The following is a 26,162-nucleotide window of genomic DNA, read 5'->3' on the forward strand; positions in this document are numbered from 1 at the left end:
TACTTGGATGATGTACCAGAGGCAGCGATATCCTGGTGGAATCTTTGAGGCTTGTGTGGCATGTTTTATCCAACTTCTGTTAATATTTTTTGCACTGACAGTAGAAACTGCTCTAGATTTTTAGGCGCTCTCATTCTACACGTTATTGTGCTCTCGTTCATTAATAGTCATTCCAGATGTTTTCAGTTGTTAACTTGCTGCCAGGTACCAGTGAAGAGTGAGTAAGGAATGTGGGAATTCTTGGGACCAAGAGATTGGTGTTTACTTAGTGTGATGTATTTAGTTGTCAAAGGATGACAGTTATTGATAAGGAAGGTTTTATTTGCAATAATAAACCTGTTGCATATGCTAGCTCTCTTATGACTCTGAGCCCATTTCTTCAAGGCTCAAAGCAACATCTAATTTGGATTGAGATGTTTTGATATCCCACCTCCAAGAGCATAAGCCTGCCCTGTTGCTGAAGAGATAGCCGAGTCCTCTGAAAACCTTTGTCATTTGAATTTCTTTTTAAAGGAAAAAAGGGGGAAACAATTTAAATTATTCTGTGTAGCTAAGAGCTTTTTGAGAGTCCCAAAGGTGGGATCTGCTTGATTGGCTTAAGAATGGTGATTGTTATTTTAGAGCTTTGAAGGCTGCTGAGTCAGAGTCTGGGGTTGATGGTCTCATTCTCCTTCCAGGTAGGGAGATTAGTTGCATTACCCAAGCTACCATAATAATTGGTACTAATTGACACCTTCAACTTAGTTTGAGGACATGGTGACTGAATTACTTTCTCCTACTAACAGAATGCCTGTGTTCCTGCTGTTTAGCTGTAAGATTCAGTCTTTGAATGCTACCTATCCAACTTTTATTGCCAGCACTAAATCCATATAGAGAGGGATGTGACAGATTTGTAATCCAATAATTATTTGGATATACTTATTAAAAGTTTCAGGTGTTTCACCCATATGTGAAGCACATGCCATTTTTTGCATTTTAAAATCACATTTTAATCTTTTATTGTTTTGTTTTTTTTTCCTTTTGTAGTGTGCGGTGAAAGTCCTTAGTCTAATAGGGTAAACTGAATGTATACAACACAGCCTGTTGAAAAGCACAATCTTTTTATTCAGTTATAATTATTTCAGGTATCAATTTATTGCTGAACCTTTACTTATGGTTGTTAAAAGTAAGTTGTTTTTAAATTGAATGAGGTTCCACTAATAAAATTACCCTGTGGTTCTGATGGCTAATCCAGTTGCAGAAGGTGTAAAACTCCTAACAGAGAATGGGTGACAGTAAGTCTCTTTCCAACCTGTTATATGCAGCTACATCCCCCTTTTATCAGAACTTAAATTTACAATGTCATCTTTCCCATTTTTGTGGGGGGGGGGATTATTGCAAACTGGGGCCCTGTTTTAACTGCAAATTGAAAGAAATGCAGAAGCATATTTTTCCAATTATATGGGGGGGGAGGGAAATCCCTTTATCAGCAAAGGACTGGCTCCATTAATTGACTCTAGTTGAGGGAAGGAAGGTAATATTGTTTAGTGTGTCTAATTTTGTTGTACAGTAATCAAATGTTAGCAATGCAGATGTTTGAAAATTTGTATGTGTTCTTTCCATGTTTGTCTGTGTAATCCCTCTGTTTGACAGGCCTGTTGGTATTGGGCGAAATCGTGGCTGCTTTACTGCGTGTATTTGCAAGGCCCTATCCCATCCTGTCTCCTCGCAGGCTGTTCTGACTGGAGGGCTGTTTCTAGGCAGAGGGAGGGAGAGTGCTGTGTGACATCAGTGCTTAGGTTTTCCTTTGAAATGTTGCCCTGGAGGCTGGTGGGGAGGGAAAGTCTAGGACCAGATTGGATTACATTCTGGCTTCCAGTGGAGTTTTAGAAGCTGCTTAGGGAGACGGAGATGTAATGTGAAATATCTGAGAATGTATTATTAGACACTTGGCAAAGGGTTTTGGAGGGCCAGGTGTGAACCAGAGCCACTGTGTTGATGAATGAGGGTATAATCTCAGTAAAGCTGGGGAATGCTTGTAGACTGGGCTGTTGTGTTCCCTTTTCATTAGGGTTGGAGCTCCAGGAGTGCAGGTTGTACTGTGTAGCTGAGGGCAAAAGGAAGAAAAAATAGCTGACATTGAAATTGTATAAGGATTGGATTTAATGTCTTCCCTGGCATAGTTGTTTAAAATTTACATTAAGCAGCCAGACTCCCCAGTCAGGGTCAGGCCCTTCACACCAGTCATGTATGAACATGCAGGAAAGAACTGTGCCTCCTCTGAAGAACCTGCAAGATAAAGACAAATGACACATGGAAGGTGGCAGTGAGAAGAATAAATTATTGCATTTAAGTACATGCAAAAGAAAATTATTTAGGTTACAAAGCTGAGAACTGAGTTAGGAAATGCCATAATTTCATGGATAGCCTTAACCTTTTTGTGCATGTGTATCCTCATCTGCCTTGCAGCCTAGCCATCATTAATTGGTATTGATCAATTCAGGGAGAGTTTTTCATTCTTAACATTTTTTGGAACTTAATATTTTTCAAGGAACATTGTAAACTCTATCATAGGGACTATTTTGACATGTTTATCTAGTGCCCAGCACAGTCAGGCCCTGATTCTGTTTAGGGCCTCTGTGCAGTATTGCACTGTAATGTTAAACTAAAACTAACATGTCTCGAGATCAACTACTTTTTATTTGTTCAGTGGCCTAGGATCTGATCCTCAGATCTCAAGCACAAAAGTTGTAGAGACCTTGGCAGGAAACTGTTCTGTTCCCAGTTAGACAATCTGAGAAGATTAGAGTACAATAAGCTTAAGGGATGGGATCCAATTTGATGACTGATTTTGTGTGCATGGGAGGGGGGGAGGTTTAAGAAAAAGTAGTCCCGTCTCTAGGAAATGGTGTCTGCTTAGTATCTCTGTATCAGCAGTTAGGACCAGTCATGGGTCTGTAGAATTTTGTGTGGAATGAGCAAATCTTTCTACTAAATTGCAATGGGAGAAAATGGGAGCTGGCTGGGTATTTCAGTTTCATAGATTTCATAGACGTTAGGGCTGGAAGGGACCTCAGAAGATCATCGAGTCCAGCCCCCTGTCCGAGGGGCAGGAAGTCAGCTGGGGTCATAGGATCCCAGCAAGATAAGCATCCAAATTTCTCTTGAAGGTGCTTGAACCACCTCTGATGGCAGGCTATTCCAGACCTTGGGGGCTCGGACAGTAAAGAAATTCTTCCTTATGTCCAGCCTGAAACGGTCTTGCAATAGTTTATAACAGTCTTTGGAGAGCTTTCTCTTTCTGATTACCATGAAATGTTTGTGCCATGCAGACTGGCAACATCTGGAGTCTGAGTTGTGCATTTTTTTAGATTTGCATTTAACTTTGCAAAATCCGTGTTAGATGGGGAGATACTATACCCATTTTGGAGGTGGCTAAGATGAGAAGGTCACAGACTGACAAACTAGGGAGTGGACCCAGGCCTATTGATTCCCATTCTTCTGCTTCACCCGCCAGTTTGCCTTTTCTTTTCTTTTAGTGCTTTTGGAGATAGATTTTCATTTAATGAGATTTTTTAGAAGACAAGTGAAGCTTAGGTTGTCTTGTTAGAATTTAATATGGCCATGAAAGACCCTGTATTTAATCACAAAGCAAAGGTTTTCTTTGTGCCCCCATTGGTCATTTAAATATCATTGATATGTGAAGCAGTGAAATTTGTGCAGTTTAAACTAGTTTTGAGCCAAAGAGCACTTGGGCTATTTTTTGAGGGCACACCAAAATGAAAATGTACAATTTCTCACCCTTTCAATTAAAAAAAAAAAAAAAAAAAAAAAAAAAAAAAAAAAAGGCTGTACCTACTTTGGGATGTTATCTGTTGTATTGTAATAAGTGAAAATGTATGTATTGGTTAGCTTGATAGAGTTTTATGTGATTCAGCATTCCCAAGTAGCAGAGGTTCTGCATCACTGAGGCCTCCTGGGGCTAGCTGGCTACTCTTCTTAGCAAACCGATTTGTCATCTACAAATGTATATCTTTCAGAGTATGGCTACCAATAGATGCTGAATTGATAGATGACCAATTCAACAAAAGCCTTTGATACCATTTCCTGAACTAGTTTCTCAACTTGACGGGAAGGAGAGGAGAATATACCCTGTAGTTTATCTCCCCTTTCCTTTTCAGCCTCCAGTTAGTCTGACACTCCGTATAGCTAATTGCATTTAACATTTCTTGTCTTGTTAGATGGGCTGGTGATCCCATTGGTGGAGTTGTCTGCAAAGCAGGTAGCATTTCACATTCCATTTGAGGTGGTGGAGAAAGTCTACCCACCAGTGCCTGAACAGCTGCAGCTTCGGATCGCCTTCTGGAGCTTCCCAGAGAATGAGGAGGATATCAGGTAATAGAGACTGCTTCCACTGCACTTGTGCTTTGAAACAGGCTCCGCTTGCTATGCAGATTAGGTGTCCGTGCATTCCCTGGCATTGTTCTTATCTGTTGCTCAGGCATGTTCTTGTGTAGATTGTTCTCTGGTTTGTACCGTTTTTGCTAAAGAGGCAGAACCCAATGGGTCTTAAATCCTAAAGAACATAAGAATTACTGTTTACTGGGTCAGACCATAGATAGGGGGTCTGTGTAAATTGTGGGCGAGCTTAGCCATTTTTGCAGGTTGATTGTGGCATAAAGTTCTTATTGTGTGGTTATTTTGCGGCAGCTGTAAACCTCAGCACTGATTGGTGGAGAGGCCACACCCCCTCGGTGCTGATTTGTCAGAGAGGCCCCAGAGGGTGAGGGAGGGCGCCAATCTTGATTGGTAGCTGCCTTTTCATGCAGCCCCACCCCTTGGCACTTATTGGCACGGAGGCCTTGGTCGGGGGAGGAGGGTGAAGTGGAAGCCACTGTCTTGTCTGCTGCCCTGCCAGTTGGCACCTTCACATCCTGGCAGCAAGGACTGCTGGCTCCTGTTGGGGAGCCAACATCTTGTTTTTTATTAAGTTGTTTTTTTGCTGATTTTGCAGACAGTCCTGGATTTTGTGGTTTCTCTGAAATCCGCGAAACTGCAAATTAACAGTAGGTCCCTAACAGTAAGACCATCTTGTCCAGTATCCTGTGTCACATGGTGATAGAGAGTGAACTGGGTATTACCAGGTTTTTTTCTGCCCTGTTCCTCTCTTGCTTTTAGTTTCCAGCATTTAAGGTCTAGGAAGTTCTAATTCAGAGGCTGTATTCCTATGCTCAGTAGCTAATGATGCCCCTTTACTCCAAGAATTTGTTCAGTTCCTTTTTGAATCTGGATAAACCATCAGCTTCCACAACATCTGATGGCAGTGAGTTCCATGTTTTAATGATGTGTGAAAAAGTTTCCTTTTGTTAGTTTTAAACTTACTACCTACTAGGTTTTCTTTTTGGAACCCCTAGTTGTATTGTGAGAGGGTAAATAAATCCCTATTTAGTTTCTCTTTACCACTTAATGTTTTGTAAACTCTTATCATATTCTCCCTGGAGCATCTTTTCTGAATGGAATCGGCTGTCTCTTTAGTCTCTCCTTATATGGAAGGTTCTTCTTACCTTACCACTAACCATCCTTGTGGTCCTTTGTTGTCCCTTCTCTAGTTCTTCTATATCCTTTTTGAGGTGTGGAGATCAGAACAGGGCACATTGTTCAAGGTGTGGACACGCTATGGATTTATAAGGGGCATGATGATACTTACAGTGTTGTTTATAATTCCTTTCTTAATAATCCCTAACATTTTATTTGCCTTTTTGATGACTGCTGAGCCACAAGCTGGTGTTTTTAGCAAACTGTCCACAGTGACTCCCAGATCTTTCCTGTGTGGTGACAGCTATCATAGAAGACTTGAATTTATATAGGCCTTTTAGTTGCAGCAATTCAAGGATCTGCGAGACCAGAACACACATGGAGCCAAGCAGATGGTCATTTTAAATGGAATTTGTAATTTAGTTGGTCAGAGAGCTTTTTGCTTTTGTTCTGGATTTCTAAATTTATCAAGGTCTTATCTAAGAGTGTCCCATAAACTTCTCCGGTTGTGGGTTGCATGCTCATGTGCATTCATTGAATATCCAGAACCCTCTGAAGGCAAGGCTTTTACAGCTATACTCCAACCCTATCGACCGTCTAGGAAGACAGTGCTCATTGTATTCCTTGAGAAATAACTAGCCTTTTTAATACCTGGACAAGCGTGACCATTCATTATACACAGTGGAAATCCCCATTCAATAAGGGGCTCTAGCTGGTTTAAAGTAACTGGAAAAGATGGACTGTGGGAGAATGTAGGCAGCTATCTTGGTGTGAGAGCATAAGAACCATACCACAACCTGCCTAAAAGATGCAAAGATGGGGAATTTCATTACGTATTTGGCTGCTGTTCCCTAAAATGTAGAGGGAGTCATGGTGCATATTTGGAACAAGTGACTGGAAGCTAGGAAGGAGCCTATAAAGTTAGTTTTTAGTGAAAGAATTAGGTATTTCAGAGCCCTTAGGTTGACATTCCTCAAAATGCTAATGCTTATACACCCAGGCTATACATGTCATATCTGGGCTATGAGTTTTGTGAACAAAGTAATGGTACAAGAGATGCATAAAGGTAAAACAGTTCAGTTTTGTTAAGTCACATTTTTTTTAGTATCCCAAAAAAGGATAATGGTGTATAGTTGGGCAAAAAAATTAAGGTAACTTTACCACAACAAAATTGGAGGCTATTACTAACTCCCAAAATATTAGAATTGCAACTACAGCCTTTCTGGCTCTCTTAACAGAGTAACATCACAGCTACCATGAACATAGTTTGAAAGAGTCATAGCATTCTTGCTCACCACTTTCACTCCTACTTTGCAGATGTCAACAGACTATTCCAGAGAAATTTCTCATTCTTCTCAAGTAACTTTTTAAAGCTACAAAAATCTATTGCTTTGGGGTGAAGCCTGCATAACCATTTAATATGCTTCTTAGGGTGCAGCTTACATGATCAAAGCATCATATGAACAGTAGTTCATAAATAGTCCTTTTGACTCAGTTGGCTGTGACTGTAGGTGTCAAATGAGGAAATAAACTTTTGACATGCTGGGAAGAATTTGGTTGGCAAAGGCTTTAACTTTTTAAAAGCCCATATGTTTTTGGAACCAAACACATCCAATAATAAATAACTGGCACAGCCCTTAAATAGTATCTCATCTGGCAAAAAACAAACCCCCACATTTCTAGCAAAAGTGGAGAAAGTACAAAGATCTGTGGCTAACTGGTGGCCAGATTGAAGGGTTCAGTTTCAGAATAGTACATCTTTGTCTCGGGCAGGGACTATAACACTGCTTCAGCCTGTAAAGAAAAGGAGCTAGAGTTCTTTACTCTCTAGCCCTTGCATCTTTCTCACCACAATAACCATTTCAACATTTTATCCGTATCTCCGTATGCTCTGTAGTTTCTCTGGGCTAAAACTATGCTTTATACACTTAAAGCAGTTAGCAGTTTTTGTTCTAGTCATACCATATAGGTTTCTTGACTCCATGGACTGAGAATAAGGGGCAGTTCAGTGTTCCTGCCCCCCTTCCCCCTTTTAAAGATTGTATTTGAAAGGGAATAATGTTTGCTTCTCATAGATTGTACTCCTGCTTGGCGAACGGCAGTGCGGATGAATTCCAGCGGGGGGAGCAACTATTTCGAATGAGGGCTGTCAAAGACCCTCTCCAGATAGGTAAGAGCTCTGCATCTTCACTTTTATATAGGGATCTTGAAATCTCATTCATGTAACAAAGCAACAGTGCCTCCAAACAACTTCTGTTATTAAAAATAACTGTTGATAACTACAGTGAAGGAGTTGTAACCTAAAATATCCTGGGTTAAAGTTTCTGCTAAGCCTACTACTTGATCACTGCAGCTTTGGACAAGTTCCTTAGCTTTGTGCAGCTTCTTTCAGTTGAACTGGAAAACTAACTGAAATGCAGAAACTTCTCTGAAAATTACATGCTACATCTGATTGGATGACTTGGGGAAAATTATTTCTAGTGCTGTTGTCTCCATGACATTTTAATTCTTCATCAATAGCTTAATATATAACCTGGCTTTCTGAAGACTTGATGTAATTAATGCTCCTAGTGAAATAAATGCAGAGATGACAAGTGTGCAATCTGATGAATTCTTGGTTATGTGGCAATGCATCATGTGTATGTAACTGTACTAATAACAGGAGAAGGAAAGCTCTTTGTGGATTATGCTTTTTATCCATCTTCCCTGCTTGTGTTATTCTGTTACTTATAACTATAAAGTTAATCCTAGATTTTTTTTTTTTATTGAGGAGATTGGACTCTTCACTTCCCATGGAGCCCTTCTTATGGTTCAGACAAGGTGGCATTTGTCTTTGGCAGGCTTAAAGACTGGAAGAAGTTTTATGAAATACAAATATTTGAATGTCAAATAAGAACTCATGTGTAGAATGCATTTAGTGTTTTTTTTCTGCTTGCCAAGCAGAATCTAGGAAGGACACCACCTCAGTGGAGTATAATAGTTGGAGGGAATTACATGGGCAGGTATGTATGCATGCATGCTAAGAAATGGAGGAAGCAAAATTGAGATGGAAGAGGAAGGTGGCAAACCTTTGACAAGAAATAAGTGAAATTCTTATGCAGCTGTTTAGTTTTGTCTTTACCAAAAGGTGCTCTGGATAGGTTCTGGAAAGAATAGACTGAGACATTGAGAAATTGTGGTCTGTTAAGCGACTGAAAAGAAGTTGCACAATAGAAAAAGGGGCTGGTCTCTGAGGCATGTAATTTGGAGCAGAATGGTAAATTGCCTCCTGAGTTTTGAAGTGAGAGAGGAATGTTTGGAAAGTCTGAGTGGGGTGGGAAAATATTAAAGGATGCCCATTTACTGCAGCCCAGTTGGAACCTTTTCAATGAATGAAACTTTAGCAGAAGTAAGGACAACTTTATTAGATTGGAACAGGGTTGGCAAAAGTGACCCCCATTGGTCCAGGGCTTCTTGCATAATTTCCACTATTTCCTGTCATTGTTTCATCTATCCTGTAAGCAGTATTGCTCAGTCTTGTTTGGGCTGAGTCTGTTAGGTTGCCTACTTCCAAGTTATAGTCTGTTAAATGATGGATAAAAACTGCTTCGTGGCTCGTGGGCAAGACTGAAAAGGATTTATAAAGTTGGATGCCACTTGCACCTCAGAGGCATTGGTGATAGCCACAACTGGCTCTCTGCTGCTATAATCCAATTTTTGGATAAGTTGGAAAGTATGTATACATTATTATTAGAGGCAGCCTATCATTGTAATCACAGGAGAGTTCAATTTGTCCAGTAAGCTACTCTGCAAAGAATAGTGGGAGCTCTAAGGAAGGATGCAGTTCTTCAAACTCAGTGTGCAGAGCTATAAGAATTGCCAGAGACTAATTTCGATCTAATCAGTGAAATGGAGCCAGATACGATCAAGTTGAAGGTTAAAAGCACATACAGACAAACCACAGATACCAGGACTGACAAGCTGGTAGGAGGCTGTGAGAATAGTAGCACAATAATTGCTGGACTTCAGGAAAAGAGACTTTGAAGAAATAAAGAATGAGTTAAAAGGAAATGGTCTGAAATTCTGTACACTTTAGGAAACTAACAGTGGCAAAGAACAAAGTGTTTAATATACAGTGGGGGGCTACCATCAAAACTCATTTTGGCAATACATTAAAAGGGCAATATGGAAATGTAAAGCAATGTAAGATGAATAAAGGATAGTAAAATATTATTCGGAAACTGCGATTCAGGGAGGATGGGCAATTTAAAAGAAAGAACCAGAAGAGACACCAGGTAAGATTAAAACTCGAGACATTTCAACTGTATATGCAGCAGAGTCCCTAGAAAAAAGATAGCATGCATAAGGGAATAAAGGGGAAAAAATAGCTGTTTTTTGGAATGGGACAAGCATTTTCATTTTTGTAGAGGGAATACATAGAGAGCTATCTAAACTTGAGGTGAGTGTCCCCATGGATAGCAGAGGAAAGAGGGCACACTGTGAACAGATTGGAAATCATTTTAAAAGTCTAGATAGGCTGAAAGAGAGCAGTCAGAAATATATTCATGTAAATCTATAACTTGGAAAGCAAATTTGTCAGGAAATGAGGGAACCATTGTGAACATACACAGTTTTGTCAGATGTATATTGTTAGTGTCTCTGTGTCTATGATTGAAGGGATAGAGCTTGAAAAATACTTGATGCTGTTCCGTCCTGTGGCCTCACTCTTAGCTTGGATAAAAATAAATGTCTCTGTTACACTGTCATTTCCTGTAAATCTCACAAATCTTCCTGAAAGTAAATGAAAGTTTAATATATGTTAGTACACATCCATTTTCTCCACCTTCCTTTGTGGCATCTTCCTTCATAGCCTCTTTCCTGAGATGGTGGTATTGCTGCAGGTTCCTCTAGTTCCAGAGACTTCCCTGTATGTGTTCACTAGGGATCTGGGTTTTTCGTTTACCGCAGAAAAACACAGAGGTTCTCCTAAAAAGGCAAAAAATGTGGAAAACTATGGATTTCTCTTTGCAGTCTGCAAGGAACTGCTTGGGGCTGTGGATGGCAGGGAGAGCCATGTGCATAAGCACCAGGCAGTGTGGTGGAAAGCAGCTCCCTCCAGGTAAAAGACTGGGGGGGTAGGTGCTGTGCAAGTGACATTCTGGGGGTGGGGGGAGGCGTGGCACAGGCAGTGCATTGGAGGGGGTGGGTGGCAAGTGTCATGTTCCCCCCCCCCCCCCCCCGGGCCAAGATTCCTGTGCCCATAGTAGGGTGTGGGGCTGCAGCGTGGTTGGAACAGCTCTGGGCAGGACCTGGAACAGGAGGGAGCACCCCTGCCTGCCCCCCCCCCTCCCCCCCCCCCCCCAAAAAAAAACCAACAACAACAAAACATGTGGTCTGTGCCTACACCCACCCCCTTCCTCATACACTGGGGGCCTGGATAAAGAACTTCACGGGTAGGGTTGCCAGAATCTCAAATAAGTTTCCAAGGGAGGTGGTGCTCTTCCCTACCTTAGGGGTCTTCAAGAGGAGACTGGGACAAGTACCTAGCTGAGGTCACATGACCCCAGGACTTTTTCCTGCTAGTGGCAGGGGGTCAGACTCAATGATCCTTTGAAGTCCCTTCTGACCCTAGCATCTGTGAATCTATGGAGCCCTGGGGGTGGGAGGCAGTTGCTTGGGTAAGGGGCCCCAGTAGGGCCTGGGGGGCTGTGGTTTGGGAGTGTGTGGCTTCCAAATTGCTTTAAAATATATCAATAAAACATTGTGTTCAACTGATATCTCTCTCTCTCTCTCTCATATAGCTATACATATATAGTGGTGTTCATTTTAATTATGGAAAAAAATCTGTATTTTTCCACTGATTTCGTAGACATTGGGGCTGGAAGGGACCTCAGGAGTCCAGACCCCTGCCCCAAGGGCAGGACGTTGACTAGGGTCAAAGGATCCCAGCAAAATAAATGTCCAAACACTTTTTAAAGAAGTCCAGAGTAGGTGCTTGCGCTACCTCGGGAATGAGCCTATTCCAGGCCTCAGGGGCTCGGACGGTAAAGAAGCTTTTCCTTATGTCCAGCCTAAAATGGTCTTGGAGAAGTTTGTGACTGTTAGACTTTGTCATCCCTTGGGGTGCTCTGGTGAACAGACGTTCCCCCAGTTTCTGATTCACACCCCTGATGTACTTACAGGCTGCCACCAGGTCACCCCTGAGCCTGTGCTTTTCAAGGCTGAAGAGTCCCATGGCTCTCATCCTCTCTTCGTAAGGCCTATTCTCTTGTCCTTGGATCATGTGCATGGGCTCCTCTGGACTCTGGGGTTTCTTTCAGAGAATTTTGGATTGTTTTCATCAGAGAAAACCAGGATCCCTGCTCATCAGTTTTCCCCAGTAGTGAAGAGAAAACAGTACCAGCAGCTCCCACAGGTTTTGTCTCTTCAAAGAAATAGTGGCTCTGGCTCAGGGGTGGGCAGTTTTTTGGGCTGGAGGGCCACTTAGGGAGTTTTGATGAGCTGTTGCGAGCTGGGTCAACACTCACCGCTGCCTACCCCCGCCTAACAGCTCACCAAAACTCTAAGTGGTCCTCCAGCTGAAAATATTGCCCATCTCTCTCTGATCTCGGGGCAGAGAGAACAAAGGTTATAGGAACCTAACCTTTGTTTCCCCTCTTCTCTGCACCCCCTCTCCTACCCCAAGTCCCTAGCAAGAGGCCAGGTCAGGTCCATGCCATGCTGTATTCCTGCACACTGCCTCTGGCAATGTGGGTGCAGCTGGCGCAACTCCTGCCTGACCCAACAATGTGCTGGGGACTTGGGGTCAGGCAGGAGCTGCGCCAGCTGCGCCCACGTGGCAGTGCATGGGAACACGATACTGTAGCATGTTAGCGGTGCCTGCATCCCTATCAGTCCCTGGCCTGGCAGAGCCCAGATAGCCTGTGACTCACCTGACCCTCTTCCCTCTGCACCTCCTTTCCTGCCAGTAGGGAGAGCCTTACCTGAACTTGACTTGGCCTGGGGCCAGGCTGTCTGGACTGCGAATGGCTGCAGGGTCAGAGTGGTGTGCAGACAGCATTGCTGGGCAGAAGCCTGGCCAGGAGCTCAGCAGCCCCTACCTTAGAGCATACGCTGGAGGGGTGGGTCAGCTGGGGAGGAGTGTGACTGCTGCTGCAGTGGGGAAGAGAAGGGCAAGAGGCACCAAAAACCAGAGCAGCTACAGGCAGGATACAATTCTCCTTTAGAGGAGCAGCCATGGATCAGATCCAGCCCATGGGCTATATTTTGCCTGTCCTTGCTCTAGCCACTGTGTTCTTTGGCTTCCTTCTCCCACACTTTTAAATAAAATCTGGGGTTGCTTTGCTTTTCATCCTGTATGTCTGCCTATATCTTCTACATCCTATTCTTGCAAGCAAAACTTAAATGAGCCCTGGCTGAGCCAGAGAATAAGTGTGTGGTGTGTTCTTGTTTTTGTTTTGTGTGTGGGTTTTTTTGGAGGTATTTATGTATATGAACATAGTACTCCTTGTAATGTTTTGTTATGGGAATGTGCAGAAAAAAGATGCAAATATTGGCTAGTAAATAAAGGGAGTGAAATGTTGACTGAGAGGGAGGAACACTGTCCTCTGTGTTTTTCCTGAAAAATAGCTAGCAAAGTCAGATGTGCAGTAGGTGTACCTCTGTCCATACTTTTCAGCAGGGAGGGGAGAAATCTCAGCTGTGCTGCAGTCTAGTGTTGTGCTGCAGTGGTTCTTAACCTTTTTTGTACCAGGACACATTTGTAAACATCAGTGGCCAGTCCTGACCCAGTAAATAGTTTAAGTAGAAAACAGTACCCTGGCCCTGCCAGTGTCCCTCACTCCTGCAGCCCCTTTCCTTCCCCCTTACCCTCAGCCCTGCTGGTGCCACTCGCTTCCAACCCACTGCTCCCCACCCCAAGCGGTGAGACTTGTTGCCGCCGCCATCACTGCTGGGACCCCTGCATGTGCTATGCTACTAGTAGTGCAAGGAGTAATGGATGGAGTTGGGGGGACCACGCCTCCTTCACCTTCCTTCTCCAGTTGCTTGGGCACTGGGCCATAGCTGTACCCCACTGCCACGGCCCAACCACTGCTACACTTCTCAGGCCACCTGGACTGCTTGCCACCCTACCTCCCCTCCAGGGTAGAGATGCAGCCTGAGGGGAGCAGTGGCCAGGCCATGGTGGCAGGGTAGAGCCACAGCCTGGCACACAAGTGGCTGGCTGCAGGAGCGGGTGAGAGCAGCACCCCCCCCCCCCTTTCCTCTTTACTCCTCACATTGCTGGTGATGCAGGGGTTGTGGTGATGTCCTTCCATGCTGCATCCTGCCTGTGGGCCCTTCCAACTTTGCCCTTCCATGCTGAGTCCTGCCTGTGGGCCATGGAGGTGGCTTCTGCCTATGCTAGTTCAGGCAGGCTGCAGCCCCATGCCCACTGTGGGCACACAAATCTGGGGGAGGCATGTGCCCCCCACGTCCCCCCAACATGTAACCTGTGCCCTCCGTTTCCTCTGATGCATTGTCCATGCCCCCTCACCCCATAGACGTACCTGCGGGGGGTGCTGCTTTCTACACTGCCTGATTAAGGGACCTCTGAGGTCATCAAGTCCACTCCCCTGCCATGGGCAGGAGGTAATTGGGTTCAAACGGAATCCACAAGGTGCTTGTCCAGCCTCCTCTTGAACACCTCCAGGGATGGCCACTGCACTACCTCTGCTGGGAGTGTGTTCCAGATTCTAATTACCCTTACAGAAAAGAATTTTGTTTTTCCTTACATTTAGCCTAAATTTTTCCTCAGCTAGCCTTGTGCCCATTGGACCTCGTCCACCTGAGGGATGCCTTTCTGAAAAGCTGCTCCCCCATATCTTAGTGCTCGCCTCTGACATACTTGTCGGTGGCTATCAAGTTGCCCGCCTCTCAGTCTTCTTTTACTCAGACTGAACAGGCCCAGTTTCCAGAGTCTCTACTTACAGGGCCTATCCCCCAGGCTCCTGATCATGTGGGTGGCCCTTCTCTGTACTCTTTTAAACTTATCCACATCCTTCTTGAAGTGCGGTGCCAGAACTGGACACAGTACTCCAGCTGTGGCTTCCCCAATGCTGAATAGAGGGGGAGGAGCGCCTCTCTGGATCTATTGGCAACACATTGGCTGATGCACACCAGTGTTCTGTTTGCTCTTTTGGCGACTTCATCACACTGGTGACTCGTACTCATCCTTTGGTAGATTGTCACCCCTGGGTCTCAAGGATGCAGTGCCAGCCAGTGTACCACCACCCATCGTATAGTTATGATGAAGGTCCTTCCTACCCAGATGAAGGACCTGGCACCTCTCCCTGTTGAACCCACTTCTGATCACATTCTGCCCATAGGACCAGCCTGTCAGTCATCCTGGATATTTGCCCTGCCCTCAGATGTGCCCGCATTTCCCACAGCTTGGTGTCATCCACAAACGTAATCATTGCACTTTCCACTTTCTCATCCACGTCATTAATAAAGATGTTAAAGAGTATGGGCCAAGCACTGATTCCTGGGGGACACCACTGAGCACAGCCCTCCAGGATGAGGCCACCCCATTGGTTACAACTCACTGGGATTGGCTGTTGAGCCAGTTGCCATCCCATCTTACCATAGCCTGGTCTAGGCCAGTACCTTTCAGCTTAAGTGAGAGAATCTCATGGGAAACAGTATCAAAGACCTTGCTGAAATCTAGGTAGATGATGTCTGCCTCATGTCCAGCTGGTTAGTTACCTGGTCATAAAAGGACACCAGGTTTGTTAGGCGTGACCTCCCCTTGACCAAGCCATGCTGGTTGTTTCTCAGTACCCCACCAGTTACAAGCTTGTGGCTGATGGTTTCCTTGATGATTTTTTCAAAAGTTTTTTCCCAGGATCGAAGTCAGACTGACTGGCCTGTAGTTTGCAGGGTCATCCCTCTTTCCATTCTTAAAGATGGGCACCACATTATCCTTCTTCTAGTTGTTCAGGACCTCTACTGAGTTCCATGATTCTTTGAACGGCCTTGCTAGAGGCATCGCTTTGGGTTCAGCCAGTTCTTTCAGGACTGTCGGGTGCAGGTTGTCTGGCTCAGCCTACTTTAAAACATCCATGTGTTCCAAGAGTACCTTCATCTGTTAGGAGCTGATTTTATGTGGGTTTCTGTCATTGCTGTATTCTCTTTATTCACATGGTGCCCCATGTCTGATCGCACTCCTCCTGCCCCTCCCAGCCCCCAGGCAGCTGCTTGCAGGCTGGAACTCTGCCAGCCTGCAAGGGGAAACCTATGGTTTCCCATGTTTTTCTCCTTTAAAGGAGAATCCATTTTTAAGGTTTGTTCACAACTCTTTCATATATTCTTCCGACCCATGGGTTGAGAAATGCTATTCTACAGAACATGACTGGTACGTTGCAAACAAGCCCAAGTCTCTGAATTGATTTTGAATGTTGGAGATGGCTCCGTAAGGTATTGCTTTCTTCCTCCTCTAATTATAACCAGTTCTCCTTTCCTTATGTTTCAAAGTGAAGTTTCTTCATATACAAATAAAAAGTTTGTCAAACTTTTGACACGAAGGTTGCCGCTGCAACCCATTCTTGTTCTGTAAAACATTTTAGACGCTTAGCATGTACAGGTGCAGTATGGCTGCACATCAAGTTTGCAGAAGGCTTAACATGCTATTATTGAAAGAAAGGTGTCTTAGCTTTTTTCTGAGATGTTTCCTAGTGTAGCAAAGTGACGTGTTGAGACATTTATGCAGAGTGTAAATTAGATCTATAACTTACATTAAAGAGAGCAATAGTTTTGTGGTGAACGCCTCCTTTCATTTTAATTTTTTTCCCCAACGTCTTCTGCCACTTGGATTGGGTGGCATTCACCTGCACTGATCACAAATATATTGCCTAAGTCAGGAAGAGGATTTGAACCCCAGTACACAGCAGCAGTGAGGAGGCAAGCAGGTACCAGAAAGTTGTAATTATCATGAGGATTCAGCACAAAGTGGGATGCCCAACACTAAAAGATTTGTTTCATCCCATTTAGAAAGTTGTGGGCAGTATTGAACACCATGATAATAGTGGGTTGGCCAAAGCTGATATAGTTTGCTACCCTGGAGTCACAATCCACTTACCTACCCTTAGCATGTTGACAATGGAAATCTGTTTCAAATACTGCTCCTCATCCTCCCTACAAAAAAGTTCACTCTAGATAAGTAGGTGAGTAGGAGCCTACAAGTCTGATTATTGCTACTTGGTGAATGGCACCATTGATGCTTTTTCTATGCTGCACCAAGTCTTAAGAAATTGAGGAGAGTTAAAGGAGATGATATGCATTGCCAGAAAGAGATCTTGACATGGAACAGAAGTCTTCAAGAGGCAATTGAAATAGACTGGTATGTTTTGTTAGCATTTCCTGTTTCTAACATTTAAGGTACCCTGGTAAGTAAACCATGTTTGTAGAAGGAGGCTGCCTGAAGGATATGATGAGTATTTATTACGCATAACTGTTCATGAAGCCAACTCTGACTTTGTCATCCTGCTTAGGTGGACATACATAGTTCAATTTCCCATTTGTTTGCTTACTGAAGAACGGGGCTGGCTTTTTAGATATTTCAGTGGCGTTTCTTCTACACAGTGTACTGTAAATCTCATGCAAGATGTTAGTTATTGGAATAGAGTATTTTCAGAATCAAAAGGTGATGTGTAATTTACCTGAACTCCTTCTTGAGAAATAAATCCTTGTTTAGCAGTGGTGTCTGAAATGCCAACATAAGTGCTCAAATGTAATATAGATTACTGCAACATTCTGAAAGTTGACCTGAGTTTGAAGTAACTTCTTAGGTACCAATGTATCTGTTCCTCTGCAGTATGGCAGGACTGGATTAGTTTATCCTAAAATGTTCCTCATGGGGGTGTTTGGTCCAGTATTGAACACCTCCACTGATAAGATCCCACATTTCATGACACCACACTTCCATGCATTTTCTTATTACACTTAAATTAACATAACTCTTCTGAGGTTTAAAATACCTTGGTACTAATGTATGACATGGGAACATGATCAGCTAAAGGGGCAGACCAGTTCTAGAGACTCGGGATGAATGCTGTTATAGCAATCAGAACAACTTTACTGTTTTAACATTTAAATATAAGTGCACATATGTAAGTGTTGCTATGTTTAACAGTGTCATGTTCTGATCCCCAGGGGGACAGTAATTTTGGCTTATTTTCCAACAGGTTTCCATCTGAGTGCTACAGTAGTACCGCCGCAGATGGTGCCACCGAAAGGTGCATACAACGTGGCAGTGATGTTTGACCGATGTAGGATCACCTCGTGCAGCTGTACCTGCGGAGCTGGGGCCAAGTGGTGTGCCCACGTCGTGGCCCTCTGTCTCTTCCGGATTCACAACGTAGGCCTTTAAAGACAATTCTGTGTCACTTTCTTGATGTTCTCCTGTGTTGAAGCATAGCGGCATGGGTACGAGCTTCTATGCTTCAGGCTTGCTTCTCTCCAGAGAAGTTGTTTTAGACTGTCCCTTTAGCTATGGGTCATGTTGCTCTGGCGATTGCAGTCTGAGTGGCAGTGCAAGTCCTGTAAATTCAAAGTTCTAATTCTTGTATATTTTCACTATACTGTACCGTTGACTTCCAAAGCTGCTTGACCGTCTTTTGATAATGCATACCCACTGCCCCTTTCTGTCCCCTTGTTAGTGTTTTTCTGAGGATTATATGCTCTGCCTTTAAGGGTCAGTAGTGGGCAAAACTGTTTATTATTTTAATCTTTTTCAGGAAACTTTGCAAACGCAGTTTTTTTTGGATTTGAAGGCTGTTACTTGCACTATTGGAGTTGAAAATTCATTTCAGTATATGTTGGCCTTTGTATACTGCTGCCCATTTTAACATGCTATGCCTCAGATTGGGTAACTAACCCACCTGTTTGACACTTAAAATGTGAGTCCTCATTTTTATTGGAGTACCTGCAGTGTGGTTAACACTATGCACACACAGTGGAGATGTGCTCTCTGTCCCAATAAACTCCTATTGTGAAAGTAGGCAGAATAAGCTGGTAAAATACAAAATATGTAATGTTAGGGTGCAGCCTTATGGTGCAGATATTCTTCAGAAAGACAGTTCACCAAATAAATTTTGAGGGATTGATTGTAGTTTATCAGAAGGAACAGAAGGATTATTCATTGTTTTAAAGCTGTCAAAGCTCATCATGGTTTTCAATCCATTTTAGCCCTCCCTAAAAGTAGAGGTGAAAATTGCTAACAATTTATCAGTGGTATTTCACAATAGATAATTATTGTGGGCTTGAATGTGAAAACCTTAAGAAAAGCACCCTGTTGCCTCTAGTTGCCAGATGACAGCTGGGTATTTTAAATGCAATTTCTGCTCTTACATGGCTATTCTAATAGGTGCTTTTGGGAGTACCAAGCAGGTTTCCTGACTCAGTTATAGCGTTAGGCACAAAAAGGCTAGGAGTCCTCCATGCCATAAAAGCAAACTACTACCTTTTCAACCAGAATGATGATATGGAGACCATTCTGTAGCTGGTACATTCTGAGCACAAATGGGGAACTATATGTGAAGGGGATTGCTTGATGCCAGGTACGTCTGCCTAGTTCTCCTTGACATGTTTTGGCCTTTTTCCAATTTTAAATTAAGTGACTGCTGCTTGTTCTGCCTTGTGAAAGAAATTAAGATATTCTTTTACAGTTTATAATCTTTTTAGTTTTTAAAAATCCTGTAAGGAAGAGAAACTGAATTTAAGCTTTAAATGAATAAGCATCTAATGGTTATCTTAGTTGGATGGTGATTCTATAAAACAGCCCCCCACAGAGCTGTTTCTTTGCCAGAAGCTAAAAAATAATGGCCTATTTTAGAGGTTTGTTTGTGAATTCTCTGCCAGTGTTTGTGCAATTGCTAACAACAACAGATCTTAAGCACAGCTGTTAGCAGTTTCCTTGAAAAGAAATTCTTTTCTTAAAAATAGGCTTTATAAAATCAAGACATAGGCTGAGTTCAGTCTGCAGCACTGCTTTACATGATTACAAGGACAATCTATGCTTAACCATGGCTGCTGCTGAAACAGCTTCAGTCATCTAGTGTACAGGGCTAGTTCTGCCTGACCTTGCTGACAGCAGTTCTCTTATATCTCTCTTCTCTCTCCAGGCATCGGCAGTATGCTTACGAGCACCTGTTTCAGAGTCCTTGTCTCGACTGCAAAGAGATCAGCTGCAGAAATTTGCTCAGTACTTAATCAGTGAACTCCCACAACAGGTAAAAGGGGAGCTATTCTGTTCTGCCAGAGCCCTTGTTAGTCATCTCAGGTTGCTTTGATCTGTGTAGTATTTTACTTATAGTGGCCTGTTGCTGTATTTGATCACCAGTAACAGAGACAGCTTTCATTCCTGCCTGACTCAAGACAACTATCCAGTTTTTTAGCTGTCATTGGCCAAATAAAGGATTAGAGTGGTGTCTTCAAAGGAGAAAGGAAAGTGTTGGTTAGTTGTAGGGTACCACGTGGGTATAAACGGGTGCTCAGTTCACAAATATGAAAATCAGAATAATAAATGTAATACACAAGGGAGTTCAAAGCAAGTCAGTGTCTGTCAGCTTTCTGTGTGTGGATTTAAGGCTGAATAAATATGCTAGATTGGCAGCATTGAGCACTGTCCCCAGAAGACACAGTGCTTCCCTCCTGGACTTACTAACATTTCAAACCTAATTATAAGAGCACCTCAAAGGGTAGAAGAACAATTTAGATTCTCTGACTTTAAGTCCCTTCAGTGTTGATAACCATCTTATAATTTTGATTGGCTTATTGCATAGGCCACTGAATAGGCTTCGGGTTATAACCTGGGCTGGGATCACAGTAGTGAGCAAGTCTTTTATCTGAAGCCAGTGTTTCTTTTGGGTCATTGTTCCCCAAGGTGGTCATGGAATGGGGACTAATCATGAGCCAGATGTAATTACAAAGGCAGAAAAAAATCTCGCTCCCCTTGAAGGTTACATCTTCTCCATCAGCTGCTCAGAAGATGCATACACATTTTATATGGGCTCATCAGTGTTGCTAAGATAACTGCCAAAAATTCAAGGTTTATGATGTGGACAAATGTGACTTGTAGAAAAAAGCATCAAGAAGTGATAACTGTTTGAGAGTTGTTTCTCAAACAATAAGTGAGCCTTTCAGCTGGTAAATTAAACTTTAATACGTAATTGTCATAACAAGGAGGTTTCTCATGCAAACATGGGAGGAAGGTGGCCACGTGTGGAACATGAATATAAGTGGAGAGATCCTTAAAATAATCTAAGATAGTGGAGACCAGGATCTAGCCCATGGAGCAGTGCCATCCAGCCCCATGAAGCTCCCGATGGGTCCAAGAATTTGGTGCCACGACAAGTGGCAGCAGCATTAATTACCGTTGTTTGAAATTGCGGCATTTTAACGTCACTGTTCCCCTGCACCACTCATCTGGCCTGCTGCTTACTGAATCCGGTTTGTGGGGCTGTATGACTTGGGCACAAATGTTGTTGTAAGATACTCTCCTGCTATGAAAATCAGAGCCTTCATATGGTGCCTTCAAAAGCTGTTACCTAGTTCTCCCATGAGTTGCCTGCATTGGTGAACCCAGACTCCCAATGCCAATTATATGCACAAGTGTTTTGCTGAGGGACTTCTCCCTCAGGCACTTGTTGCATGTAGCAAGTATTCCCCTCATCCTGCCAGTTTCATAGTACAACAGCCTTTAATGTGTGAGCTTGTCTTGCTAAGTGATTTTTCTTACCTCTTGTTGACTTTGTAATATGTAGTAATGGAAAAAGATGCAAGTATGGCCTAATGCTAAGCCTGTTCAGGTGCCTCAAAGACGTGATGTGTTTTCACTAAACAATTTTCCCTCAGTTTGTTCATCAGTGAAGCTAGGCCCATATCAATCTTTCATTCTCTCTAGGAGGGTGTGCAAGGAGTACTTCATGACTTAATTGAGGTGCATGAGATCATGTTTATCCCAGTGGATGTATGAAATGGTGGTGTTAGGAAAGAAGCTTAGTTAGCTCATGTTTAAGTCTAATACATGTTCATAACTCTCTACGCTAACATGAATTTTACTAGCAAATAGATCAAGGCCACAGTCCTGTAAGAATTTTAAATTCAGGAACACGAGCTTTCTTCCCTGCAATTCTGGTGCCTGGGAGGACTTGACTAAGTCTGGGTTCCTTGGTGCTCTACATGAATTGGCTTTTTAAGGAGTGATTTGGGGATAAGTAATGGAAGCATATAGAGTAGATGTAGGAAAATGTTGCATATGTTGAAATGAGAAGCTTAAAATTGCAAAATCCATTTTTCCTCATTTAAAACAAAAGATAGGATCATCCACACCTTTCTGCTCTTTTGTTTACCTTGCAGGGTATGAACTATGTGACAAGCTTTGCTTAATTTACTTTAAGATAAAAGGCATGGGGGAAAGTGGAATAACTAGAGTTATGCTATGGTATCAGCTGCAGTATGTGTTACTCCCTCCGCTGGCTTTTTTTAAAGTACTCTTACGCATATATAGTAGGTAGAAATCTCTAAGTTGTGCACTAGATAGAGAACCCAGAAAGGAAACTGGACTAAAGTGTTTAAACATCTGTCAGTCCAAGTCCCTCAGAAACAAAAATCAAAATAGTTGCTTGGTTTATGATAGGGTAAGATGTGCACATGTATTTTTAAATTGTACTGAATGTCTCATGTTTTAGATTCTTCCAACTGCTCAGCGTTTGCTGGATGAGTTGCTGTCTTCTCAGTCCACTGCCATCAACACCGTGTGTGGAGCCCCAGGTAACATGGATAATTCTTATTACATTTGATGTTCTGTAGTCTGCCTCAGGAATGGGAATCGCCCACATCAGTGGGTGCTCCTGCTTTGCTGGGACATCATTTAATTTGAGGCTGCAGGGGGAGGAGAGAGGAAAGCAGAGAAATTTATGCGTGTGCAGGGAGCTGTAAGAAGTTGCTGGTGTTACAGGTTTGGTAAGAATTTACAATGAATAAAAGGAGCTCCAGGTACTACCACATCTAGGTTATTTTTAATGGAAGAGTTTCCCATGTAACCCAGTGCAAATGACTGAAAAAATGTTTCTAGAGTCCATAAACAAGTCTGCGTCTACTTTTGGACTGAATTGAAAATGAGTGTTGCTTATCTGCTGCCTGTAACCTCTGGAATAGGAGGTATAGACTGTAACTCTCTAACACCTGCAAACTGTGTTTCTCAAGATCCCACTGCTGGGCCCTCGGCCTCGGATCAAAGCACGTGGTACCTAGATGAATCTACTCTGAGTGACAACATAAAGAAAACCCTTCACAAATTCTGTGGGCCCTCTCCTGTTGTTTTCAGGTAAATTGCCTCATCAGAGTAATAATCATCCCTGCCTACACATGAAACATAACAGGGACTTTGGGTGTAGGGCAGGGTAGGCAATTATTTTGGGCAGAGGGCTGCTTACTGAGTTTTGGCAAGCCATTGAGGGCTGCATGACAGGCAGCCTAGGGCAGATAAATATTAATTTTCTAAATTTTTTAGGGGCCCTGCGGGCTGGATAGAATGGCCTGGCGGGCTGCATCCATTCTCCGGGCCGCATTTTGCCCACCTGTGGTCTAAGGAATGCTCTTCTTGGTTAGTTTGTGGCCTGTAGTATTAAATTGGCACGATGATTTGAAACTCAAGATGCTTAATTTTAGGTCACCTTTCCAGTTAATAAGACCTCTGGAGTTGAGAATGTAAGTTTCTTGTTTGTTCCTCTCTGAGTGCTGTTACACTGTGTTTCTTCAGTGAGATGTGGTTCCTTCTGCCTTTTTCAACCTGCAGAAATGATGCCTGTAAATATACACCATTGTGCAGCTTTGTCCCTGTTTTTTTGCTGCTGTGCTTTATCTTGTTTTCTGTTCTTTTACTCTCTCCATTTCCCCCCTCACAGTGATGTGAACTCTATGTACCTATCCTCCACGGAGCCACCAGCTGCTGCTGAATGGGCGTGTCTCCTTCGTCCCCTGAGAGGGAGAGAGCCGGAGGGGATCTGGAATCTGCTCTCCATTGTCCGAGAGATGTTTAAGAGGCGAGATAGCAATGCAGCCCCTCTGCTGGAGATCCTAACTGACCAGTGTCTGACTTATGAGCAGGTATTTAAACCCTGTGGGGGAGCAGAGCAGTGACTGGGGGGCCTAGTCAAAGGTGGCAACAATTCCAGTGGTGTTTTGTGCCTTGCAAGTGCATTATGGGAGTAGTCCCTTGCCATTAAAGCAACTTGCTTTTTGGTTTTCTGAGTGCTTCTTCAGTGACACCAGTTTCACTGGATGTTGGGGTTGTCATGTGTCCTAACATCAACATGGAGCCATTTTCTCAACACCTTTACCTTGACCTTTCCCCTGTGCATCCTCTCTCTGATCAGTGCAGTTTTATTCCATGGATTATGACAAAATAAGGTGCACTTGAACTAGGGGTGAACCAATAGAGATTTTGGGGCCTGATACAGATAGCCGATATTTAAGGAGGCATATTGGCCGATACTGAACCGATCTCTGATACAGCTGCGTGCAGCTGTTAAGTCTGTTTTGGTGGGAGGGGACGGAGTAGGGAAGGTGTGTGGAGGGGGCAAATCAATGCTCCCCACAATGAGGGAGGGGACAGGGACAGGTGCTGCCCAGCTGGGGTGGAGCAGGCGTGGGATGGAACTGTGGCTTGTTTGGGGGGGGAGGGGAGTGGGTCCCGCCACTGTGTGCACCTCAGAAGGGCACTGTGGTGGGAAGGGAGCATATGCCTTCAGATCTGCCCTGGGCAGGTGGGCTGGAGTTGGGGCTGTGCTGGGCTCCTCTCAATGCGGCCTGGGCTCCACAACCAACCCAAATTTCACCAAATCCTACTTCCAGTGCCACCACCACCACCCACCCAGTGCAGCCCCGGCTTTTCCCGGCATGTGGGGGGAGGCAGGGGTTGAGCCAGGGCTGTGCTGGGTAGGCAGCGGCAGTGCTGGGAGCGGGCTTCAGTGAAACTTAGGGTGGCTGCAGCCCCCGTAGACCCCTCCCGTGTCCTCCCAGGTTGTGCGCAGTGGGGGAAAACCCCCGTGAGCTGCAGCTCCATCCTGTGCCCACCCCACCCCACCCCAGCTGGGCAGCGGCTGCCCCTGCCCCCTCCCACCCTCCCTGGGGGGTAGTGGGGGGGGGGTCGCTGATCTGCCCCATCAAAAGCCTTCCCTCCCCCCTCCACTTTCACCACAACAGATTTACTAGCTGCATGCTGCTGGGCTCTGCTCCTTTCTGCCTGAATACTGTGCTGCAGCTGTGCGCATGCACGGGCATTTATTGGCCAAATTATCAGCCACATTAGGCCGATTTCCGATGCAGCCAACTTTCTTTATATCGGTACCAATCCAATATTGGACCGATGTATTAGTACACCTCTAATTTGGACAATATTTTTTTGTGTGTTGGCTTTGAAATTCTGCCATTTGACACAATTCATTAGATTTTGATAATTTTAATTGAAAATAATTTCCATGAATTTGGGTTGAATTTTATAGTTGGAGAAAAGGTTGATATTGACAGTTTAGGAGATGGATCTTCTTTCTATAAGTAGAGATGTAAACAAGAACACCTTCAGTATCCATTTTTTCCCCATTATCCTATTGTATACCTTAGGGGCAGGCAATTATTTCAGGTGGAGTGCTGGTTACTGAGTTTTGGCAAGATGTTGAGGGCTGCATGGGTAGCTCCGCCCCTTGACAGGTGCCCCAGCCCCTGGTAGCCATCTGGGTGTGGGGTGAGGGAGCATGTGGGTGTGTGTGCATATGTGGGGTGTGGGTGGGTATTGGGTTTGTGGGGGAATGTGTGGGGAGGAGGGCGGCTGGTGTGTGTTTGGGGGGGTGAGTGTATGGCAGTGCAAGGTGGGTTGTAAGTGCATGTGTATGGTGGGGTGTGCATGTAGGACTCACCCTATGAACACACTCTGTGTTCCTCCTTCCCTGCACATCCCCCTTTCCTCAACTGCCCTCCCCTGTCCTGGTCCCAGGGTACTGGCACGGGCTCTGTTCCAGCAGTCACAGGCATGCAGTTGGGAGCCATGTGGTGCTGGAGTGGCCGGCAGGAAAGCAGGGAAATGGCAGCTACAGACGGGAAGGGGTAGCGAGTGGGCATGTGGGAGTGCAGCAACAGCTCGGCAGGAACTGTCCTGGGGCCAGTGCTAGAGGGGCAGCAGGAGTGCGGGATCTGGCACCAGCTGGAGTGGGGAGGGGACAGGGGTCCTGCACTCCTGCCATCCTGCTCTGGGCCCTGCCGGCACTGGCTCCGCACTCCCACTCAGCTCTTTTTTGCGTTCCTGCATGCCTGCTCACTGCCACTCCATCCCACCTGTAGCTGCCATTTCCCTGCTTTCCTGCCTGCTGCCAGCAACTGCAGGACCACGTGGAGTGGCTGGCAGCATGGCTGTGACCGCAGGACTCAGCAGGAGCTATCCCGGCCTGGCCCTGAGAACTGAGGCAATCACTCATGGTCCTCCCCTGCCTCTTCCCCTCGCCCTCCACCCCTGCCTTCTTATCTGAATTTCCCTCTGGTGCAGGGAGTGGGAACAGCCAGAACCTCTGGGAGGCATGGGGCACAGGGCTTCCAGTCAGGGGAGGGGGAGGGAAGGTGGGCCTTGCTGCTGG

The 26,162-nt window shown here is 44.4% G+C and overlaps 1 protein-coding gene across 9 annotated transcripts in view; it reads left to right on the forward strand.

Moving 5' to 3' along the window:
* ZSWIM8 (zinc finger SWIM-type containing 8) overlaps positions 1-26,162 on the forward strand; it is a 91,533-nt gene that overhangs the window by 30,515 nt on the left and 34,856 nt on the right. For 8 of the 9 annotated variants that reach the window (XM_059729726.1, XM_019497101.2, XM_059729727.1 and 5 more), the window contains 7 exons: positions 4,221-4,374; positions 7,590-7,684; positions 17,718-17,890; positions 19,656-19,763; positions 22,224-22,305; positions 22,741-22,861; positions 23,442-23,643. In XM_059729726.1, coding sequence (XP_059585709.1) covers positions 4,221-4,374; positions 7,590-7,684; positions 17,718-17,890; positions 19,656-19,763; positions 22,224-22,305; positions 22,741-22,861; positions 23,442-23,643 — 935 coding nt within the window. The remainder of the gene's footprint in view (positions 1-4,220; positions 4,375-7,589; positions 7,685-17,717; positions 17,891-19,655; positions 19,764-22,223; positions 22,306-22,740; positions 22,862-23,441; positions 23,644-26,162) is intronic. The other variant, XM_019497104.2, reaches the window with a different exon arrangement.

This window comes from Alligator mississippiensis, chromosome 6 (assembly GCF_030867095.1).
Source record: "Alligator mississippiensis isolate rAllMis1 chromosome 6, rAllMis1, whole genome shotgun sequence".
In the NCBI taxonomy this organism is placed as follows: Eukaryota; Metazoa; Chordata; order Crocodylia; family Alligatoridae; genus Alligator; species Alligator mississippiensis.